The 17,656-nt window shown below is 46.5% G+C and overlaps 1 protein-coding gene across 2 annotated transcripts in view; it reads left to right on the top strand.

Annotated features, from left to right (window-relative positions):
• Positions 1-4,820, top strand: part of AP2B1 (adaptor-related protein complex 2, beta 1 subunit) — a 151,074-nt gene extending 146,254 nt beyond the window's left edge. The window contains exons 22-23 of one of the 2 annotated variants that reach the window (XM_006832331.1): positions 527-681; positions 4,681-4,820. In XM_006832331.1, the coding sequence (XP_006832394.1) occupies positions 527-681; positions 4,681-4,755 (230 nt within the window). In that variant the 3' untranslated portion in view covers positions 4,756-4,820. The remainder of the gene's footprint in view (positions 1-526; positions 682-4,680) is intronic. The other variant, XM_006832332.1, reaches the window with a different exon arrangement.
• The last annotated feature ends 12,836 nt before the right edge of the window (positions 4,821-17,656 follow it).

Consider the following 17,656-nt stretch of genomic DNA (forward strand, 5'->3'; position numbering starts at 1 on the left):
TGAACATTTCTTCATATGTTTGTTGGCTGCCCGGATCTCTTCCTTAGTGAAGTGTCTGTTTATAACCTGTGTCCACTTTTTAATTGGGTTATTCATTTGTTAGGTTTTGTCTGTGTGTTTATGTGTGTTAATTTTCAAATTAGATATTGTGATTACTAAATTTGGCTTGCAGGATTTCTGCTCCTCTGTACTCTTGTCTAAGAATTGAATCCCTGGTGGCTTTATTCTCTTTGAACCTTTTACCTGTCTAACACGTAGTTTGGAGTTAACCAACTCCTTAAACCCACCCATTTCTTAATATCCAAAATAAATCTTGTACTTTATTCTGTTTCTCTTCCAGAATAGGAGAAACAGGTATTCCAAGAGTCTGTTCCTCATAGGGCTCTCTGAACTATGTGCATGTGACGGGGCCTGCACTTGTCAGGGAACTCAAGCACATGTAGCTCATAAGGATGTCAGAAGACAGCTAGCATGAATTTGTTTGAGATTTTAACTGAACGTGTTGATATTGAATCTGTGTTTCTAGACACTGTCTCCAGCAAATTGCAAAACAACAATGTTTATACTATTGCCAAAAGGAATGTGGAAGGGCAGGACATGCTGTACCAATCCCTGAAGCTTACTAATGGCATTTGGATTTTGGCCGAACTTCGTATCCAGCCAGGAAACCCCAATTATACGGTAAGGCCTTTCCCAGATTGGGTAAGATGGGTTAGAAGAGGGAGGTAAGAGCCTTCGTAATGTTTCTTGGTACCCTGGAAAAACCTAGATGAGGAGAGTCAGACCCAAGGTATCCAGAACAAGCAGTCAGTGCAGGAGTACCCAGCTGCCTCTGGGTAGTGTCTGCCCCGTCCAGCAGGCCTGGTGCCTCTGGCAATAAGGAGTGCTTCCAGTCCATCCCTGCCCCGGTGTGCACAGAGCTCACAAAACTTGGCAACTTTATCCTCAATATCAGTGAGTTGCATGTAGTACTATAATAAGCTACTAAGAGAATTATTTACACAGCCAATTTTAAGGAAGTTCATGACCCAAGAATATCACAGTCAGAGACACCTGAGCCTTTTTCAGCAGCACTGAATGGTCTGAGATGCTTGGTGTGAAAGATAAGACAAAATAGGAACTATTTGGCAGCCTGTAAGGAGACATTAATTTTGAAAACTTCTTCAGTAGCAACATTCACTAAAATAAAAATTTTGGTGATGCTTTATAGAGTAGTAGTATCTACCCTAAGCACTGGACATTTGCTTGTTAATGTAAAATATGGTCTCTTTATGGAATGCCACTTGTCATCTGCATTTTGAAAAGTAAAGGAAAAAACCCTTAGGATGAGGGATTGTCTCATTCCTCTGTTGTGTGTGAGGCTTTTGTAGGCCATTTTGAATGAGGGGACTGGAAAGTGACAGAGAGGGGAGTAAGGTTCAACAATGATTAATCCTGAGGGAGCTCAACAGTAAGTAGATTAAGCCTTTTAGCCATAAGGAAGCATTGTTCCACAATTAACTTAGAAAATTCTGTGACCCCATTCCTTAATTTTGGCAACTGAGCTTATTTTCACTAGCACACATTAAGAGAACAGTACCAAACAGAACTGAAAATTCCTGGTGCTTTCCTCACTAACTCCCTCTTTTTGAAGTAAGCTGACATAGCATTTGTGTGTGGACTGCCAAGTCTTGTCAAGTTAGACACTTGCCCAAGCATGTATGAGCTGGGTGGCTTCAGGCTCCCATATATCATGTACACTCCTCCCACCTGCCGGCTCCACCAGCAGTCTCTGAGCTTTTTTGGAGAATGACCTAACCTGCCGTTTATCGTAAGTCCCCCAAGAAGAGAACAGCCTGTTCTGGAACCCGGCATTCACTGTGATCATTTATAGAGTAACTCTGCTTACTTCCCTGGAAGTAAGTATACGTGCTGCTCAAAGTACAGCAACCATGAAATTAAACACCACTTCCTGTCTCCAACCCTCAGCATCGTTGTTCTGCTTGTGATTTAGGTGTAAAATAGGGTTCAGGATTGTGCTAGAATGCTTGCTTTAATATACCTTATCCAACCTGCTGCATGTCTCCCAGGTACCTCTGTGCTTGTTAGTCATTAAGAGGAATTTAAAATGGGAGTATAAAAAGAAACCACTGTCATGGAGTCGATTCCAACTCAAAGCAACCCTATAGGACAGAGTAGACCTGCTCTTCGGGTTGCTGAGGCGTTAAGACTTTATGAGAGCCGACTTGTCTCTTGTTTATGCTGCGTAGTTCTGCTCCGTCCTGCAGGCCTGCCGTGAATTGGAATCAACTCTATGGCAGTGGGTTTGGTTGCATTTTTCTCTTATTAGAGAGTCGGGATGACTTAGCATAGTTCAAAAGGTGAGAATAGTTTTGAAGAAAAAAAATCAGGAATATATTGGTTAACCCTGAACTTCTTAAAAAGACTAACATCTTGAAAACTTGAAAGTAAAATTTAGAAATTAAAAAAAAAAGAAAACGGAAATCTCAAAAGAAATTCTCTTTATTTACATTTAATATCTCGTCTCCAAGGCGTTTCCAAACTACTGTTTGACGTTAGTCAGAGTTGAATTCCAATAAATGTAAAATAAAAGCAAAAATGTCTAAGAATATAAATATGCCTAGGAAACAGCTCTCTACTTTGGTTAAATTCCAAATTCCTGATAGAGACAAGTTCCTGTCCCTCCTCTCCCACAGCCTCCCCACTGTTAATGCTGTAGGGAATCCTATTGGGAGAAGATGTGCGGCTCAGAAAAGAGGAGAGGAGGCTCTAACAACTCATGGCAGTTAATTCCCAGGATAAAGAGGAGGAGTTTCTCTCCTTCAAAATGCTGGCATGAATTTTCTCACATCTTTGTAACAATACTTTTAAGTTCTGACCATTGGAGATCCATTTTTATTCACAACTAGCAAAGAAATGTTTCCTTTTCCAATTATCTGTCAAGACTGGCACTGGTGGGGTGGGCATTTTGGAGTACTCAAGCCTTGACCCTAGGGTGTTATCTGCTTTGGGGCGAGAGTGAAGTGAGAAGGGCAAACATATGGCTCGTTCCCTTTTCTAGGCGCCCCGCCCCGCACCTTCTCTCTCTCAACTATTCACTACCATCTTGGCCTTCTACAAAGAGCAGCTGGTGGGTTTGAACTGATCTTTTGGCTAGCAGCAGAGCACTTAACCACTGTGCCACCAGGGCTCCTTTTAGTTTTAGTAAGAGAATTTTAAAAAATCTTACGGTGATAGAACTTTTGCTGATCTGCCTGAATAGACAAAAGCAGCAGTGTCAGTAATACAAAAAGTCAGAAGTAAAATTAATTATTCCTTGTTCTAGAGTGTGTTTTCATGTCTCTAGTGTTATATATATATTAAGGAGCTCTGGTATCATAGTAGTTATGAATCGGGCTGCTAACCTCAGGGTCAGCTGTTCCATGGGAGAAAGTGAGGCTTTCTGCTCTTGTAAAGATTTACATACAGCCTTGGAAACCCTGTACAGGGTCGCTATGAGTCGGAACCGACTCCATGGCACATAACAGCAACAACTGAAGTGTTATGTATGGGGATCCCTGGGTGGTGCAAATGGATAATACACTCAGCTGCTAACTGAAAGACTGGAGGTTCGAGTTCACCTCAGAAGAAAGGTCTGGCAGTCTACTTCCTCAACAGGAGCCTTTGAAAACCGTGTAGAGTACACAGTTCTACTCTGACACACATGGGTCACCCTGAGTCAGAGTCACTTCTGTAACAGACTAACAGCTGACTACTGTTATATTTCTACTCATAATATTTTACCTTATCTAATAAGAAAACTTAGGAGTCCTGGTGTGGCACTTTGCCAGACTGCAAAGCCGTTTGAACTGCAAGGTTGGCGGTTCAAGCTCATCAGCTGCTCCTCGGAAACCCTATACAGGGTCACTATGGGTTGGAAACGACTCAACGGCACTTAACAACAACAATAAGAAAATTTGGGAGTCTAAATCTGTATTTAAATTTTGTCCTGTTGGTCCACAAAATAAATGTTGATGTTATTTGCCTTATTTTTTTAAAAGGCGGGGGGAGTGAATCTATTGACTTGGATTGGTGTGCAGTTATATTAAGTAAATACCTTTTTTGGTGTTCTTATTTTCCCTTCTTAGCAGTGTATTATCTCCTCAGTATAATATAGATTTACCTAACTTAAGCTTTTACTTGGTTGTGTACCCTTCTGAAATCGGGACTGGGATAACCAATCTCCATTTCAGACTAGAGGAGCACAGTGACTCCATAAGCACTGGACTGTGAAACACAGGGTCTCTATGAGTCAGAATTGGTATCAGACTGAGAAACTAAGGCAGACATCTGAAACAAGCATCAGCACGTTGAAGATTTTTAGCCCTGCCCTTTCCATTTGGCCGTCTCTTAGTAGAACATCAGGACAGGTGTTCCCCTTAGAATCAAAATGCTTTCATGTTTGTAGTGTGGATTATTTCCTCCCCGCATAGACCACCAGAACATAAGTGGAAGCACAGCGCAACTTGACATTGACTAAACTGAAATTTTAAAACCCAGAATACTTGTTAGCTGATCTCTTTGTTTGGCTATTCAGTGATAGAACCTTCTTTGCAATGGTGTCAGAAAGAAGTTTTCTTGAACTGATTCCTTGGATGCCAGTCTTGCAGCTAATCTTTCTTCTCCTTTTCTTCCATACAGCTGTCGCTGAAGTGTAGAGCTCCTGAAGTCTCTCAGTATATCTATCAGGTCTATGACAGCATTCTGAAAAACTAATGAACTGGTCCAGTGTCCTCCAGCCACCCTGGGATTGGTGCAAGCCAAGAGCTCTTAACTGGAAGAAATTGTGTTTGTGTTGATGTGTAGAATCTGAACCCAAACACACTGAGGCCACCCTCCAAGGTAGTGACTAGTGTAACCCATACTAACATTAGGGCATAACCTGCTGGATACTTTTAGCTTCCTGTGAACATTTGTAAGCACTGCTTCAATCACTTCCCTCCTCTTGCCACCTGCTGCTGCTCCCTGTCCTTACTTGTGGGCTTCTCCATGCTGTGCCAATGCCTGGCGTTTTCTACACCTGCTTTTGAGTGTAGTTTGATATTTTGTAATCAAGAGCTCCTTTCAGAAACAAAAAAAGGAAGAAAAAAATTAAAGCAAAGAAAGTGTCACTGAAACATAAATTGCACTTTATTGTTTTGTATTTTTGTACATATTAGAAATTGGGGGAGTAGTACAACTAGTAAAAAGTGCTAAAACAACTGACCATCAGTAACTACACCGTCCAGTCTGGAGGCAGAGACACAATTACTTGCCCTGCCCTGTTAGGGGTCCTCTTTTCTGTGACAACTTTGTCCCTGGACAATTGGATTTTTCCCTTCCCGCCCTCCTCCATACTCCTTTTCCTTGGCCAGGCATTGTGATTCCTCCTGCCCCCACACAGCATCCTCTCATTTTGGTTTCTGTGCTGTTAGGAATGGTGTGCTTTCTGGAATGATGCTTCAGGGTGCAGAAACTAGGACCTGTCAGCCTCAGGACTAAGAAAACTGAGAACTTAGAACATTCCTTTCCCCTAAGCTAGCCCACAAGGAACATTGGTTAAGGAATTTGAAAAGACATGAGGCGACTCGACCACCCACTGCCACGGAGTTGATTTGGACTCGCTATAGGACAGAGTAGAGCTGCGCCATAGGGTTCCTGAGACTGGAATCTTCATGGAAGCAGATTGCTTCATCCTTCTCCAGTGGAGCAGCTGGTGAGCTCAGACTGCCAACCAACCTTTCCATCTGTGAGCCAACGTTTAACCCACCAGGCCACCAGCACTCCTTAAAATGTTATCTCTGGTTAAGGAATTTGAAAAGAAATGGGGAATGGGAGCCAAAATACCTTCCCCTCACCCGCTTTCCTGTATTTCTCAAGTCCAGTTCACATCTAAAATCACAGTGTTAGACTTGAAGCTGACTTTTAGTAATAACTTATCTAGACTTGTTTTTTTGCAAAGAAAGAACAATAAGAGGAAAAAAGCTGTTAGCTGTTGAGTAGCAGCGTTGGGACCAGGTCTCCTAAAACCCCCGTCCGTGTTGTTTTTCACCGCAGGACTGTCTCATTGCTTGCCTTTTCCCTGCCTTTTCTGTATGCCTGCTGCTTTGTAGCTATTAACATGCTCCATATGATTTCAGCACTCCATTCATTGGCATCCACTGGCAGCAGAGTAGCTTTTGAATTACTGGAAGGTAAATCCAGATGTCAGAATGAAGGAGTAGCTCGAGTCTCCACATAGGCTCCTGAAGCTGCAGTTCTTGAGGCCAGCAGGGTGAGTGCAGAGATGAAGTGAGCTGAGAAATGTCAAAGAGTGATTTTATTCCTCCAGCTCTCCGATCTGTCCTTTACTTACTTAGATGCCGTGGCAAAGTGAGATTATCCCAGAGTCAAGCAGTTCTTGTCATCTCTCAGAAGACTGGGGCACGTGAAATGATCCTGTCCTTAACACTTTGGGTTTGATTTGTAAGATCATGAATTGTGCCCAGAACACCAACTTATTTAGCAGTGGTCACACGGTTTCATCTCTGGGCTCATGTTGCTTTGCCTGGCACCTTTCCTGGCACCCGGTATTTAGAGTTCATGACCAAGGCCATTCTTCTCAGTGTCCCTGCTCAAATCAAGGTACTTCAAAGTCAAGAGGCCTCAAGTTGGACTCAGACTTAAAAACAAGTCCAAGAAGAGAAACTGAAGAAGACAAGAGCAGGAACTTCACCTCCTGTCGGTACCCCAGCCCTGTAATGGCTGAAATAACCCGATTCATACTAGTTACAAAGCTTGGGGAGAGTGAGGGGTCCACAACAGTTCTTAAGCCTTGAGACTCTCCAAGAGAAGACTTGTTGAGGTGGGGGAGAGAACTGTGCCCTCACTAACAACCCCTCAGGCATGTGAGGAACAGGAAGGAGCACAGGCTTGTGTGTGCGCGAGGTGGCTAGGTTGGTGGTGTGTGGTATGGAAATGCGGGTGGGCTAAGTTTCATTGTTAAGGACTCATTCATGGAGTCAGTTGGACACAAGCAGTGATGAAGGTTCTCATCTCAAAGCCCACTGTAGTTCCACAAGGAGAAAAGTGTTTGTCAGGACAAGGAGACAGAAGACAATATTTTACGAGGATAAGTCCCTCAACTCCCAAAAGTAGGCTTTGCTCAGCCTCTCCCGCTCCTCCCCTCCCTCAGCAAGAGAGAACGGCCCCTTGGCCTGACTGAGCCAGTCCTTAGGGAGGCAGCTGGCCTTTGCACCCCTGAGCAGAATAGGAGAGAGATTCTGCATATTGTAAAGGACTTCTCTCCTGAAGAGACACACCTATGGCTCCCTGCTCCACCCCGCATTGTCTTTGTAACTAACTGCCAGCTGTCATCAGCACAAAGGGCAAGGGAAGCAAACACACACCCAGAACTCTTGCTGGTCAGAGATTCCCTGAGTGTCTGTCCTCTCCCAGTCCTGGTTTGTGTGTCTGTGTTGTGAAACTTGGGATGTGGAGAGAAATGGGGGGCGGGATGGGGTAAATGTCACCCTAAGAATGTTTGTCATTCTTTTGTTATTGTTGGGATCTGTCCTGGGGAGGGTGGGGGAAGCTTGATCTTCTGTCTTAGTCAATAAACTCATTTACACAAAATAAAGTGTGTGGAATGTACTTTGTTCCCAGAACTGACACTCTAGGACAAATCACAGTTGGCTCAGGGGATGATGGGGAATTAGAACCAATCACTCTGTTAAAACTTGGATTTATCTGGTGAATTTAAGATTGGCAAGAGGAGAACCATATATCTTGCATATGTTAACTGAATCCACTACCAATAAATACCCCACCACCAGCACTATTGTTGCAGGTGTCTCTGGGAAGGCAAGGGAGTGCTCAGAGAGTCAGTCCTGACAGGTTCACTGTGAGGCCCTAGGCGAACTGTCCCAAAAGTACTAAGCCAGACAGCGGTAGTTGTTTCTGATTTGTGAACAGCCAGCCAGCAAGGCCCAGGGGGCGAAGGAGCACAACAGTTTCTCATTGGTTTTCTATTACCCAGAGCATTTCACTAATCTCTCAACTTACAAAATCCTCTCAAACTGTTCTCAAGAAGGAATGCTGCTGCTGTAAAGCAAGCCTCCTAAGGAGTTCAGGTCGAAGACAGCTGCTTTTATGTGTTTGTGTGAACCCACTTGCATACACACATAACCCAGGTTTTATCAAGATAGAGGGCCGTGAGTTCTGCTGAACTAACAGCTACTGAGATGTCCCAGCCGGAAGTGGAAAAAGAGACTGAGGAATTCATTACCTGGATGGCCTTCCACAAATCCCTGGACTTGCCTTACTAATTGCTTTGCCCAGTACATGGCACACTGTAGGTGCTCAGAAATAGTAGCTGCTTTTATTCCTATTTCTTGGCTATCTAAACACCATGAACCAACTGCCTTTGACAGCTAGGAACATTGTGTTTCTGCCAAGCTGCCATAGGAATAACACTGGGGTGAGGGGGTGGGGTCTTTGTGGAAGTTCAGGCTTAAATATGAAGAGGGGCCCTACTAAGATCCAGCTGAAGTCACCAGGTGGGCAAAGAAAATCCTTAGAGTAGAGGTTCTCAATCATAGGGACTGGAGAACTATCACATATATCAACTGGAGAACAAAAACCAAATACTGATGGGTCTGTTCAGTTAGTGTCAGGTGGGATCTGAAAGAATCTGCATTTCAAAAAGCTCCCCGGGTGTTTCTAGCCTGGGTTGAATCACTAGCCAAAAAGTGAGCCCTGTGTTTGCCGGCTTCCTCTTCTACAATCATACTCATTTGGCTATTTAAAGAATGCTTTACCTGTTCTATTCCCTTGCCTTACCATGAATTTAACATGACCACCATTTTTCAGGTGAGATGTTACAGATCCACCTCTCTGACTCCATGTCAGTGACCTTACACATCTGTGTCTCCTTTTAGTTCCATTGAAGATTCTATATTAGGTACTCCTCTCCCTCTGCACGTGGCCACCAGGCAAACCAAGGCTACAATGCCCACAGCCCCATCCAGCCTTGGAAAGCTTCCAAGATATCTGTTCAGTCTCCAAAAGCAGGACCACACTAACCCCAGGCTTTCATTTGCCATCTCAGTTGTCTGTGCTCCCAGAACAGCAACTAGGAAATAACTGACATCTCAGGTGTGTCATTTCTGAGGCCAGGAAACAGCTGAGGACTCCAGGTTTGGGCCTTCCTACTCCCACTTCATGTATTGATGCTTTTTCTGATTTTGCTTGGACCCACATTTCTTTTCCCTGCCACCCCCAGCTCCAGGAGGCAAGAGCCTGTTTATTTTAATACCTGGTATGGTACTTGGGAAAGATCACACCTCCTCCGTTGTTACCCATTTCTATCTCCTGAACACTAATCCTAGAATCCCAACCAGCCCCCAGACATTTTATTAGCAACAAAGATGTTTCTTGAAAAGTTTCCGACTTGGCTTCAAACTTGCCATCTCAGTTTCTCATTTAGCTTTTTGCCCTGCCATTATTGATGATGCCAACAAGGGGAAAGAGGAAGACTCGTTTAGGGGTGTTAGGCCCAATTCTCAGGTGAAGAAGTGACTTCCAAGGACTTCATATTCAAGAGCATCGTATTAAGACAGGACTGCTATCTCTGGGATTATAACTACTTTGGTCAGAGCCCCAAGAACACCCCACACCCAGCCATTTAGGTGTCAAGGTGATGATATTCCAGTCTAAGTCAAGGTGATGATATTCCAGTCTAACCGCCAGACCGTTTCCGCCTTTGTTTCATTCACTTGATAGACTTATTTATGGTCGCAGACGCCAATATCTAGCCAAACAGTTTCTGAAAGCTCAGTGAGATCCTCAGCTATGATGGGAGGCAGTGAAGGGGGAGATAGGCAAGTTCTGCTCTTCGTCCTCTGTCCCACTTCACGTCTGGACCTCAAATACTGCAAGTGGCCCACACATCTGTGCCCCTAGAACCTGAGCTTCCATCTCAGCCACTAGGTGCCCTCAGCTGAACCAAAGCCACAAGAGGCTCTACGTCAGACTCAAAAGACAGGACCGCTCAAGCCTCTTCACTGAAGTTATCTTAATGGTAGAGGAGAGTGAACAGGGCTCTCAGGGTGTATGTTCTTAGCCTAAAGTAACTTGACTGAATTCCAAATTAAGTCACATTTTGCATTTAATGTTATACTGCAACTGTTAGGCTTTCTGCTCCCAATGATTTATAACCTCGAAACCCTATAGGGGTCATGATGAGTCAGAAACTAAATAGTACTTAACAACAACATAATTATGTTTGTTTTTAATACAAAAATATGCTTTGGATAACCAATATGAGGCCTGTAAAAACAGCCACGTTAGTCCTTCCCATCTAACTTCCTGAGGTGGGAGGAGGATCGTTAAAATCAGCCTGGGTCCAAAGCTGATTTGTAGACAGTGTAGTAGGTTAGACATCTCTCCCCTCACCAACCTTTTCATCAATTCTGACACCAGCCATCTCTCCCACAACATTATCTACTTCTCTGGTGGATCTGATAATTCATTGCAATCGTCACTCACAGAACTTGCTTGCAATTACTGGGTTTATTAGAGAAGTAACAAGCTACAATTTAGCATCAAGTTCAACTTGAAGTTATCAGGAACAACTAAGGATACAGTTGATCGATCAGGACAGTTTCTAGCTCTCAGCCCTTGGCCCTGCTCATGCAAGTGTTACAAAGCTCTTTAGCTCTCTGCCAACAAATTCCTGGAGACACCCCACTCTGCTAGGAAGCCCTTTGCCTGTAGGTGCTCAGTGCTCTAGCTCTGTGTGTTGGTGAACCTAGCCTGCTGGCCACATGCCGCTGCTGTCTCAGGCAGTGTTACAGCTCTGTCTCCTGGGTCTAGGAAGTCCTCAGTGCTTGTATCCCAGGTCCAAAGGATAAGCTTTGCTTTGTTGTTGTTGTTGTTAGGTGCCATCGAGTCAGTACCGACTCATTGCTACCCTATGCACAACAGAATGAAACACTGCCCGATCCTGGGCCAACCTCACAATTGTTGCCACGCTTGAGCCAATTGATGCTGCCACTTTGCCAATCCATCTTGTTGGGGGTCTCCCTCTTTTTCTCTGACCTTCCACCTTACCAAACATGATCTCCTTCTCCAGCAACTGGTCCCTCCTGACAATATGTCCGAAGTATGAGAGACGAAGTTTGGCCATCCTGGCCTCCAAGGAACACTCTGGCTGCACTTCTTGCAACACAGATATGTTCGCTCTTTTGGCAGCCCATGGCACTTTCAAAATTTTCCTCCAACACCATAACTCAAAAGCATAAATTCTTCTACGATCTTCCTTCTTCAATTTGTCATTCCTGACATAGTAAACCATGTGGTTGTCAGATTCAAAATGGCCAATCCTAGTCCATTTCAGCTCACTAATGGGGAGGATATCGATGTTTATGCGTTTCATTTCATTTTTTACAATTTCCAATTTTCCTAGATTCATACTTCATACATTCCATGTTCCGACTATTAATGGATGTTTAAAGCTGTTTCTCTTCATTTTGAGTTGTGCCCCATCAGCAAATGAAGGTCCCGCAGGCTTTTCTCCCACAGGCTTTACTCTATTCGCGTCATCACGGTCAGCTCTACTTTGAGGAGGCAGCTCTTCCCCAGTCGCATTTTGAGTGCCTTCCAACCTGAAGGGCTCATTTTCTGGCACTATATCTGACAGTGTTTCTTTCCTATTCATAAGGTTTTCAGTGACTTAACTGTTCGGAAGTAGTTCATCACTCCTTCTTCCTAGTCTGTCTTTGTCTGGAAGCTCATCTGAAACCTGTCCACCATGGTGACCCTGCTGGTATTTTAAATACTGGTGGCATAGCTTCCGGAACCACTATAACTCACAAGCCACCACAATACGACAAACTGACAGACAGAGGAGTGGTGGAAGCTTTGCTTTAGGCTCCTGTTTTTGATAGTGAAATCCCCCTCCAAACTTTGGGATTGGCTCCCTTTAAGCCTAGTGGAATGGAAGAACTAACCAATTTCCTACGAGGGTTCCATGCACCTTATTTGCCTTGTTGTTGTTATGTGCCGTGGAGTCGGTTCCGACTCATAGTGACCCTGTACAGGGTTTCTGAAGCTGTAAATCTTTACGGGAGCAGAAAGTCTCATTTTTCTCCCACGGAACATCTGGTAGTTTCGAACTGCTGACTCTGAGGTTCGTAACCACTACGCTACCAGAGCTCCTTAGCAAAGCTTTAATCCCCTTGATGAACCACTAGCACCTTACTTGCATAGTCCCAGGCAGTCATTTTATGGAAGTTATAAGACCATGACTTAAGGGACACATTATCAATTCACTACATTACAAGACCCCATAATTAGCCTGTGGCTTTGTGTTCCTCTAAGTGGAGAAGCTTCTGAGATGTCAGGTCCCAAGGGATGAATGTGAGCATTGCATGCTTTCTTATTTCCTGTACAATTTGGCCAAAATGGAACGAGAGTGGAGGTTTAGGACCTGGTGGAGTAGACAGGCCTAGGATCTTTGTGCAGGATGAGGATTAAAGATTCTCAGATACATTAGGGGATAGACAGTGCCCTAGATGACTGAATCAGATTAAGAGGCTCTTGGTGACCCCATTGTGATCCCATGGGGCTAGTAAAATCTATGTCTCCTAAAAGTGATACCCAGGAGGTGCCATATCCTTCTCAGTCCTATACTTGCTTCTAGCTGTTGCCCTGGCCCTTCACCCTATTCCTCATGTAGTACTAGTAACTGGAAAAGTTTTCTCAAGGTGCTATTCAACTTCCCCAAGAATGACTGCATGTCTCTAAGAGGAAACAAAGAAAAAAATAAAGGTAACACACATTGGGATTTAAGTGCAGGCACCGAGAGAGAAGGACTCAACACACCTTAGCTTGTGGATGCTCGCCCAGACGCTGTATATAAAAACACCACCATATAATGACAACCTATCATATCTCCATTTTACAAATAAGGCAATAAAGATTTGTGGAGTACAAGCTACTTGCCTTCAAGTAAATGGTAGGGCCAAGATTGAAATTCACATCTGTCTGATCCTGAAGCCTGTAACCACTATGCTAGGCTGTTGGGATTGGAGAACCAGGAGGAGCAACTGGGAAGGTACCCAAAATGCAGAGCCCAATGAGACGAGGGAAATTGGGGGCTTGAGCATAAATAATTGAAAGTCCTAGCTCAGGATGCTGGGTCCTAAAAGTAGAAAAACTCAGTGACTTCCCACCAAGCTCAGAGTTAGATCAAGGCCCTTGTGATCCAACCTCTGCTGTCCTCTCAGATCTTCTCTCACCATGTTTCCAGCCCCCTGGGCTCCTTTCTGGTTCCTGACTTCACCTCTCACCAAATCAATCCCAACCATAACGACCCTCTACGTCTAGAAGCCTCAAATGACTCCCAGCTTCTCTTGTCTCAAAAGCTGTCTTCTTCCATAACTCCCCATCCTGCCACCCAAAGTCTGCTTCTTTCTAGGTCCACCTGTAAGTTGCTTCCTTTGAAGCCTCCAACTCATCTAACTCACTCAATTCCCTCTGCCCTTTTGAGTACCATGATTTTGCACACAGCACTTATTAGCAATGATTACCTGCTCTTGGTAATTGCACTGTGGGTACCAGGCCACAGCAGCTCATTGGTGGGCCCAGCTAGTGGCTCTCAATATTTGCATTCCACATTTTGCATTAAGTTAGACAACTTATTCATTCTCTCTAGCAGACTCTACCTCACAGACTTCTTGGTGAGGATTAAATGAGAGAGTACATTGCCTGGCACATAGTATCCGTTCAATCATTGTTAGCTACTGATGATGAAATGACTTGATGATGATTGGTTTAGAATAAATCAATGGGTGTTTTGCCTTTAACCCTGACAAACGCTGGAATCTCCCAGGCTGGAAAGGAGAGGGGCCAGTGGCTTTAGACAGCGGGAGGCTATGCATTGGCAGGAGACCAGCTTTGCGCCAGCCTGGTCTGCCTTCTCACTGCCGCAGTGAAGGATGAGAACGACCACCCTTTCTCAGTCCTCCAGGGGGTGGAGAAGAAACAGCCTAGAGGGCACCTCTAGCACGCAGAGCAGGGCACGTGGATGCTCGTCCAGTAACCGACTCACGGGGCTGGGAAGGGTCAGCAGGGAGACCTCGGAAGGGAAGCAGGGGTGGGGGGAGTGGGGGATGTGAGGGCAGGAGTCCGAGTGAAGCAAAAGGTTTCAGAGCCTCTCGCGTCCCTGTCTCCCATTCCTCAAGGTGAGACCTAAAAATATCTCAGGGAGAGTCTGGAGGGGAGGTGAAGGTCGAGGCTGTGGTTGCAAGAAGAAGTCGTCAAGGGCTGCCCACGTGAACGTGTCAGGCTCAGGGACCCAGCGGAACGCCAGCTCCGGCACCCCCGCCCTCCTTCCAGCGCAAGCGGGCGGTGCGCTCTGGAGGGAGAGCCGGGCTCAGGTTTCCTGCCCCCTCGGCGGCCGAACCTGCCCCCCTGCGCCGCCCCGAGCCCGCCCCGACTGGGCAGCTGGGGGCGCGCCCAACTCTCTCCCCCCGGGCCGGGGAGCCGGGGGGCAGCGCCGGAGCCCGGGGGGAGCGCGGCCCCGCCGGCCGGCCGGCCAGGGCGGGGGGCAGCTAGGACGGCCCCGGGTAAGCGGCGGGAGGAGGGGGAGCGGCCGGGGCCGGGGCTGGGGGGCCGGCTGGGAGCGGGGAGCTGGGGGGCGAGGAGCTAGGAGGGGGCCGGCGGGTTGGCGGGGAAGCGGCGCGGGCCGGCCACGTGAGAGCCGGAGCGGGGGCTGGGGGGTGCCTGCTAGGTGTTGGAGGCAGAGAGCGGGCTGGGCTTGTGCATCCCCCCAAACTCCTGCCAGTCAGGTTATGGGAAAGCTCAACATCTTCCGACGCCCCCACCAACCAACCCACCCCCACGCGAACGTGGTGAGGACAAACAGCAGGCAGGCGAGTGACCCGATCCCCAGGGCCCGCAGAGCCTCCTCGGCCTTCAGTTTGGGGAAAGGACCCAGGTGCCCAGGTCCAAGAGAGGTGACAGGCTTTGGCCCCTTGTGCCCTGGTCTCTTGTCCAGCGCTGCCTGCAATCTCACCGCTGCGCACAGGCCTTGGGGAGGGAGTGCTCAGTGGGCTGAGCCCCGCTTCTCTGGACCGTCCCCTCCCACACCCGCCCCGCCAAGTGGAATGGATTATTAATAAACGCTTAGATGTGAGGACCCCTGCCTGGAAAGAAGGAAGGGGCCACAATCACCTTTGAGATGGGGCAAGGCCAATTTAGGCCTGATGAGTACCAGGAGGCTGGCCCCAGCCTAGGGGCCTCTGCACCCACTGCCTGGTTCCTCCGGCATAGTGCCCTGCCTTATTTCTGTGCTGCTCCCCAGAAAGGGCTAGCTTCTGGACAGGGAGTGTGGTGTCCAGGCACATCTGCAAATGGGCACATCCTAGAAGCCTAGTTGCCACACCCAGAGAGAGGCCAGGACTCTTGCAGTGGTCCTTGCCCTCTCTTCTCCCCCTAGGAATCCTCCTTCTCACCTGCTTGGCCTAGTTATGTAATTAACCCAGCTGACACTCTGCTAAGTGAACAGTGGCCTAGGATGCCTAAGGGGCCTAGCAGCCGGGTAGAGGGATTGGGACTTCTACTTGCAAACCTATACAAGTGTAAGCAACCTGTTGGGGAGAGAACACAGCATGGGCCAGAAAGAGATGAGGGTCCAAGTCTTGGTTGACAGCTCAACTAGCTGTTTGTATTCTTCACTTCTCTACTTCTCTGGTTTTTACCTTTAATAAAGTGGGAAGAAGAATCACACTCACACACACATACTACCTGTATGTGAACTCATGCAACAAGGGGCAGTAACTCCTCCCAGGACTGCCAGGAGGCCCACTAAGACAGTAGAAAACCTCAGATGAATGAAGGACCTTGGATATAACAGAACCTATTTTGCCATCCAGTTGATTTCAACTCATAGCCACCCTGGAGGACAGAGTAGAGCTGTCCCACAGGGCGTTTAAGGCTGTGATCTTTCCAGAAGCAGACAGCCATATCTTTCTCTCATGGGAGCAGCTGACCTTTTGGTTGGCAGCTGAGTGCTTAAAGCATTGTACCACCAGAGCACCCACTCTGTGCCAGGCAGCAGGCTTTACCTGCCCAATTTCACATCACCCTGTGAAGTTCCTTACTCGAGGTCACACTTTGGGTAAATGGCAGAGCCTGGTGAGTCTTACTCCAAACTTTGCCCTTTTTAATATTATTATGCCTTACCTACACATATCTAGGAGCTCTGGTAGCGTAGTGGTTCCGAATTGGGCTGTGAACCGCAAGGTCAGCAGTTCAAAACTACCAGTTGTTCTGTGGGAGAAAGATGAGGCTTTCTGCTCCCATGAAGATTTACAGCCTCGGAAACCCTGTGCAGGGTCGCTATGAGTCAGAACTGACTCCACGGCACATAACAACAACAACACACATGGCTAGTGGAATGAGTCCCCTGGGCCAGTACATATTTGGAAAGAACTTGCATCCACAGAGAAAACATGTCCATGTGCTGGGAAGCATGATCCTGTAGGACTATAGCAACTCACTTACTAGATAGAGTATGACCCATTTAGCATTCACTGGCATCACCTAGGACCTGGACAGGAATTGTTCTTGGGCACAGATTAGGCTCCCTCATCTCCATCCCCAACAGAAGGAGAAATTGCCTAGCTACTGACCCCATTTGATAAGTGTGCAGAGCAAGGCTCAGAGTAGATAGGGGATTTGCCAGTGACTCAGAGCTAGGAAACATCAGAGCTGATATTTACACCCAAATTCTAAAGTCATTGAAACTGAGCGCCCAAGGAGCTAATGAGTCCACTCAAAGTCCACCTTCCACCAGCATACCTCTCCTGGTTACCTCCTGTGTGCCAGACCCTGTGTGGGCTCCAGGGGAAATCAGAGAGTCAGATCCAGTTAGCTTGTAGGCATTTGCCAGCTAAAATCACTCAACTTGAAAGTTGAAAGTGTTGTGACATTATAGAAAGGAGTAACTACTATCCCCAGCTGTGTGACTTTGGGCATATGTCTTACTCCCACGGAGCCACTTCTCTTAAGGGGAATAATGATGCCTATTCTGTGGGTATATTGTGTTGACTACGGAGAATGTAGGCATGCTAACATAAAGTGCTCAACAAATGTTGTGTTCCAGAGCCTAAATGCTCATCTAGTCCATGGTTCTCAGCTGGGGGTATTTGGAAATGGGGGGTGGGAGTGGGTGGATTGTTTTTGGTCATCCTGGTGGCTAGAGGTTGCTGCTGGCAATGACTTCCTGAAAAGTAAAGCATTCTATAATATGTGGAGAGTTCTGTACAACCAAGAATCATCTCCCCACAGAATGCTACAAGTGTCTTCACTGAATTGTCTAGTCTCACCCCTTCAGGATAAGGAAAATTGAGATGTGGAGGAGCATGTCCCATACTATGGAACTGTATGGGAAAACCTAAGTCCAGTGTTGCATCCACTGCTCTGCAGCCTGCCTTGGTTTAGGAATCAGATGTGTCAAGATAGGAGGGGTAAATGGAAAAGGAAGGGTTAAGAGATTTTGAATCCGTGTAGAGGAGGTTCTAGTTAAGGGAGGACAGCCCAAGTTTAGCAACAGTTTCATCAAGTCCCAGAAGTGAGAACGGGCGGGCAGGGT

This window comes from Chrysochloris asiatica, unplaced genomic scaffold (genome assembly GCF_000296735.1).
Source record: "Chrysochloris asiatica unplaced genomic scaffold, ChrAsi1.0 scaffold00007, whole genome shotgun sequence".
NCBI lineage: Eukaryota > Metazoa > Chordata > Mammalia > Afrosoricida > Chrysochloridae > Chrysochloris > Chrysochloris asiatica.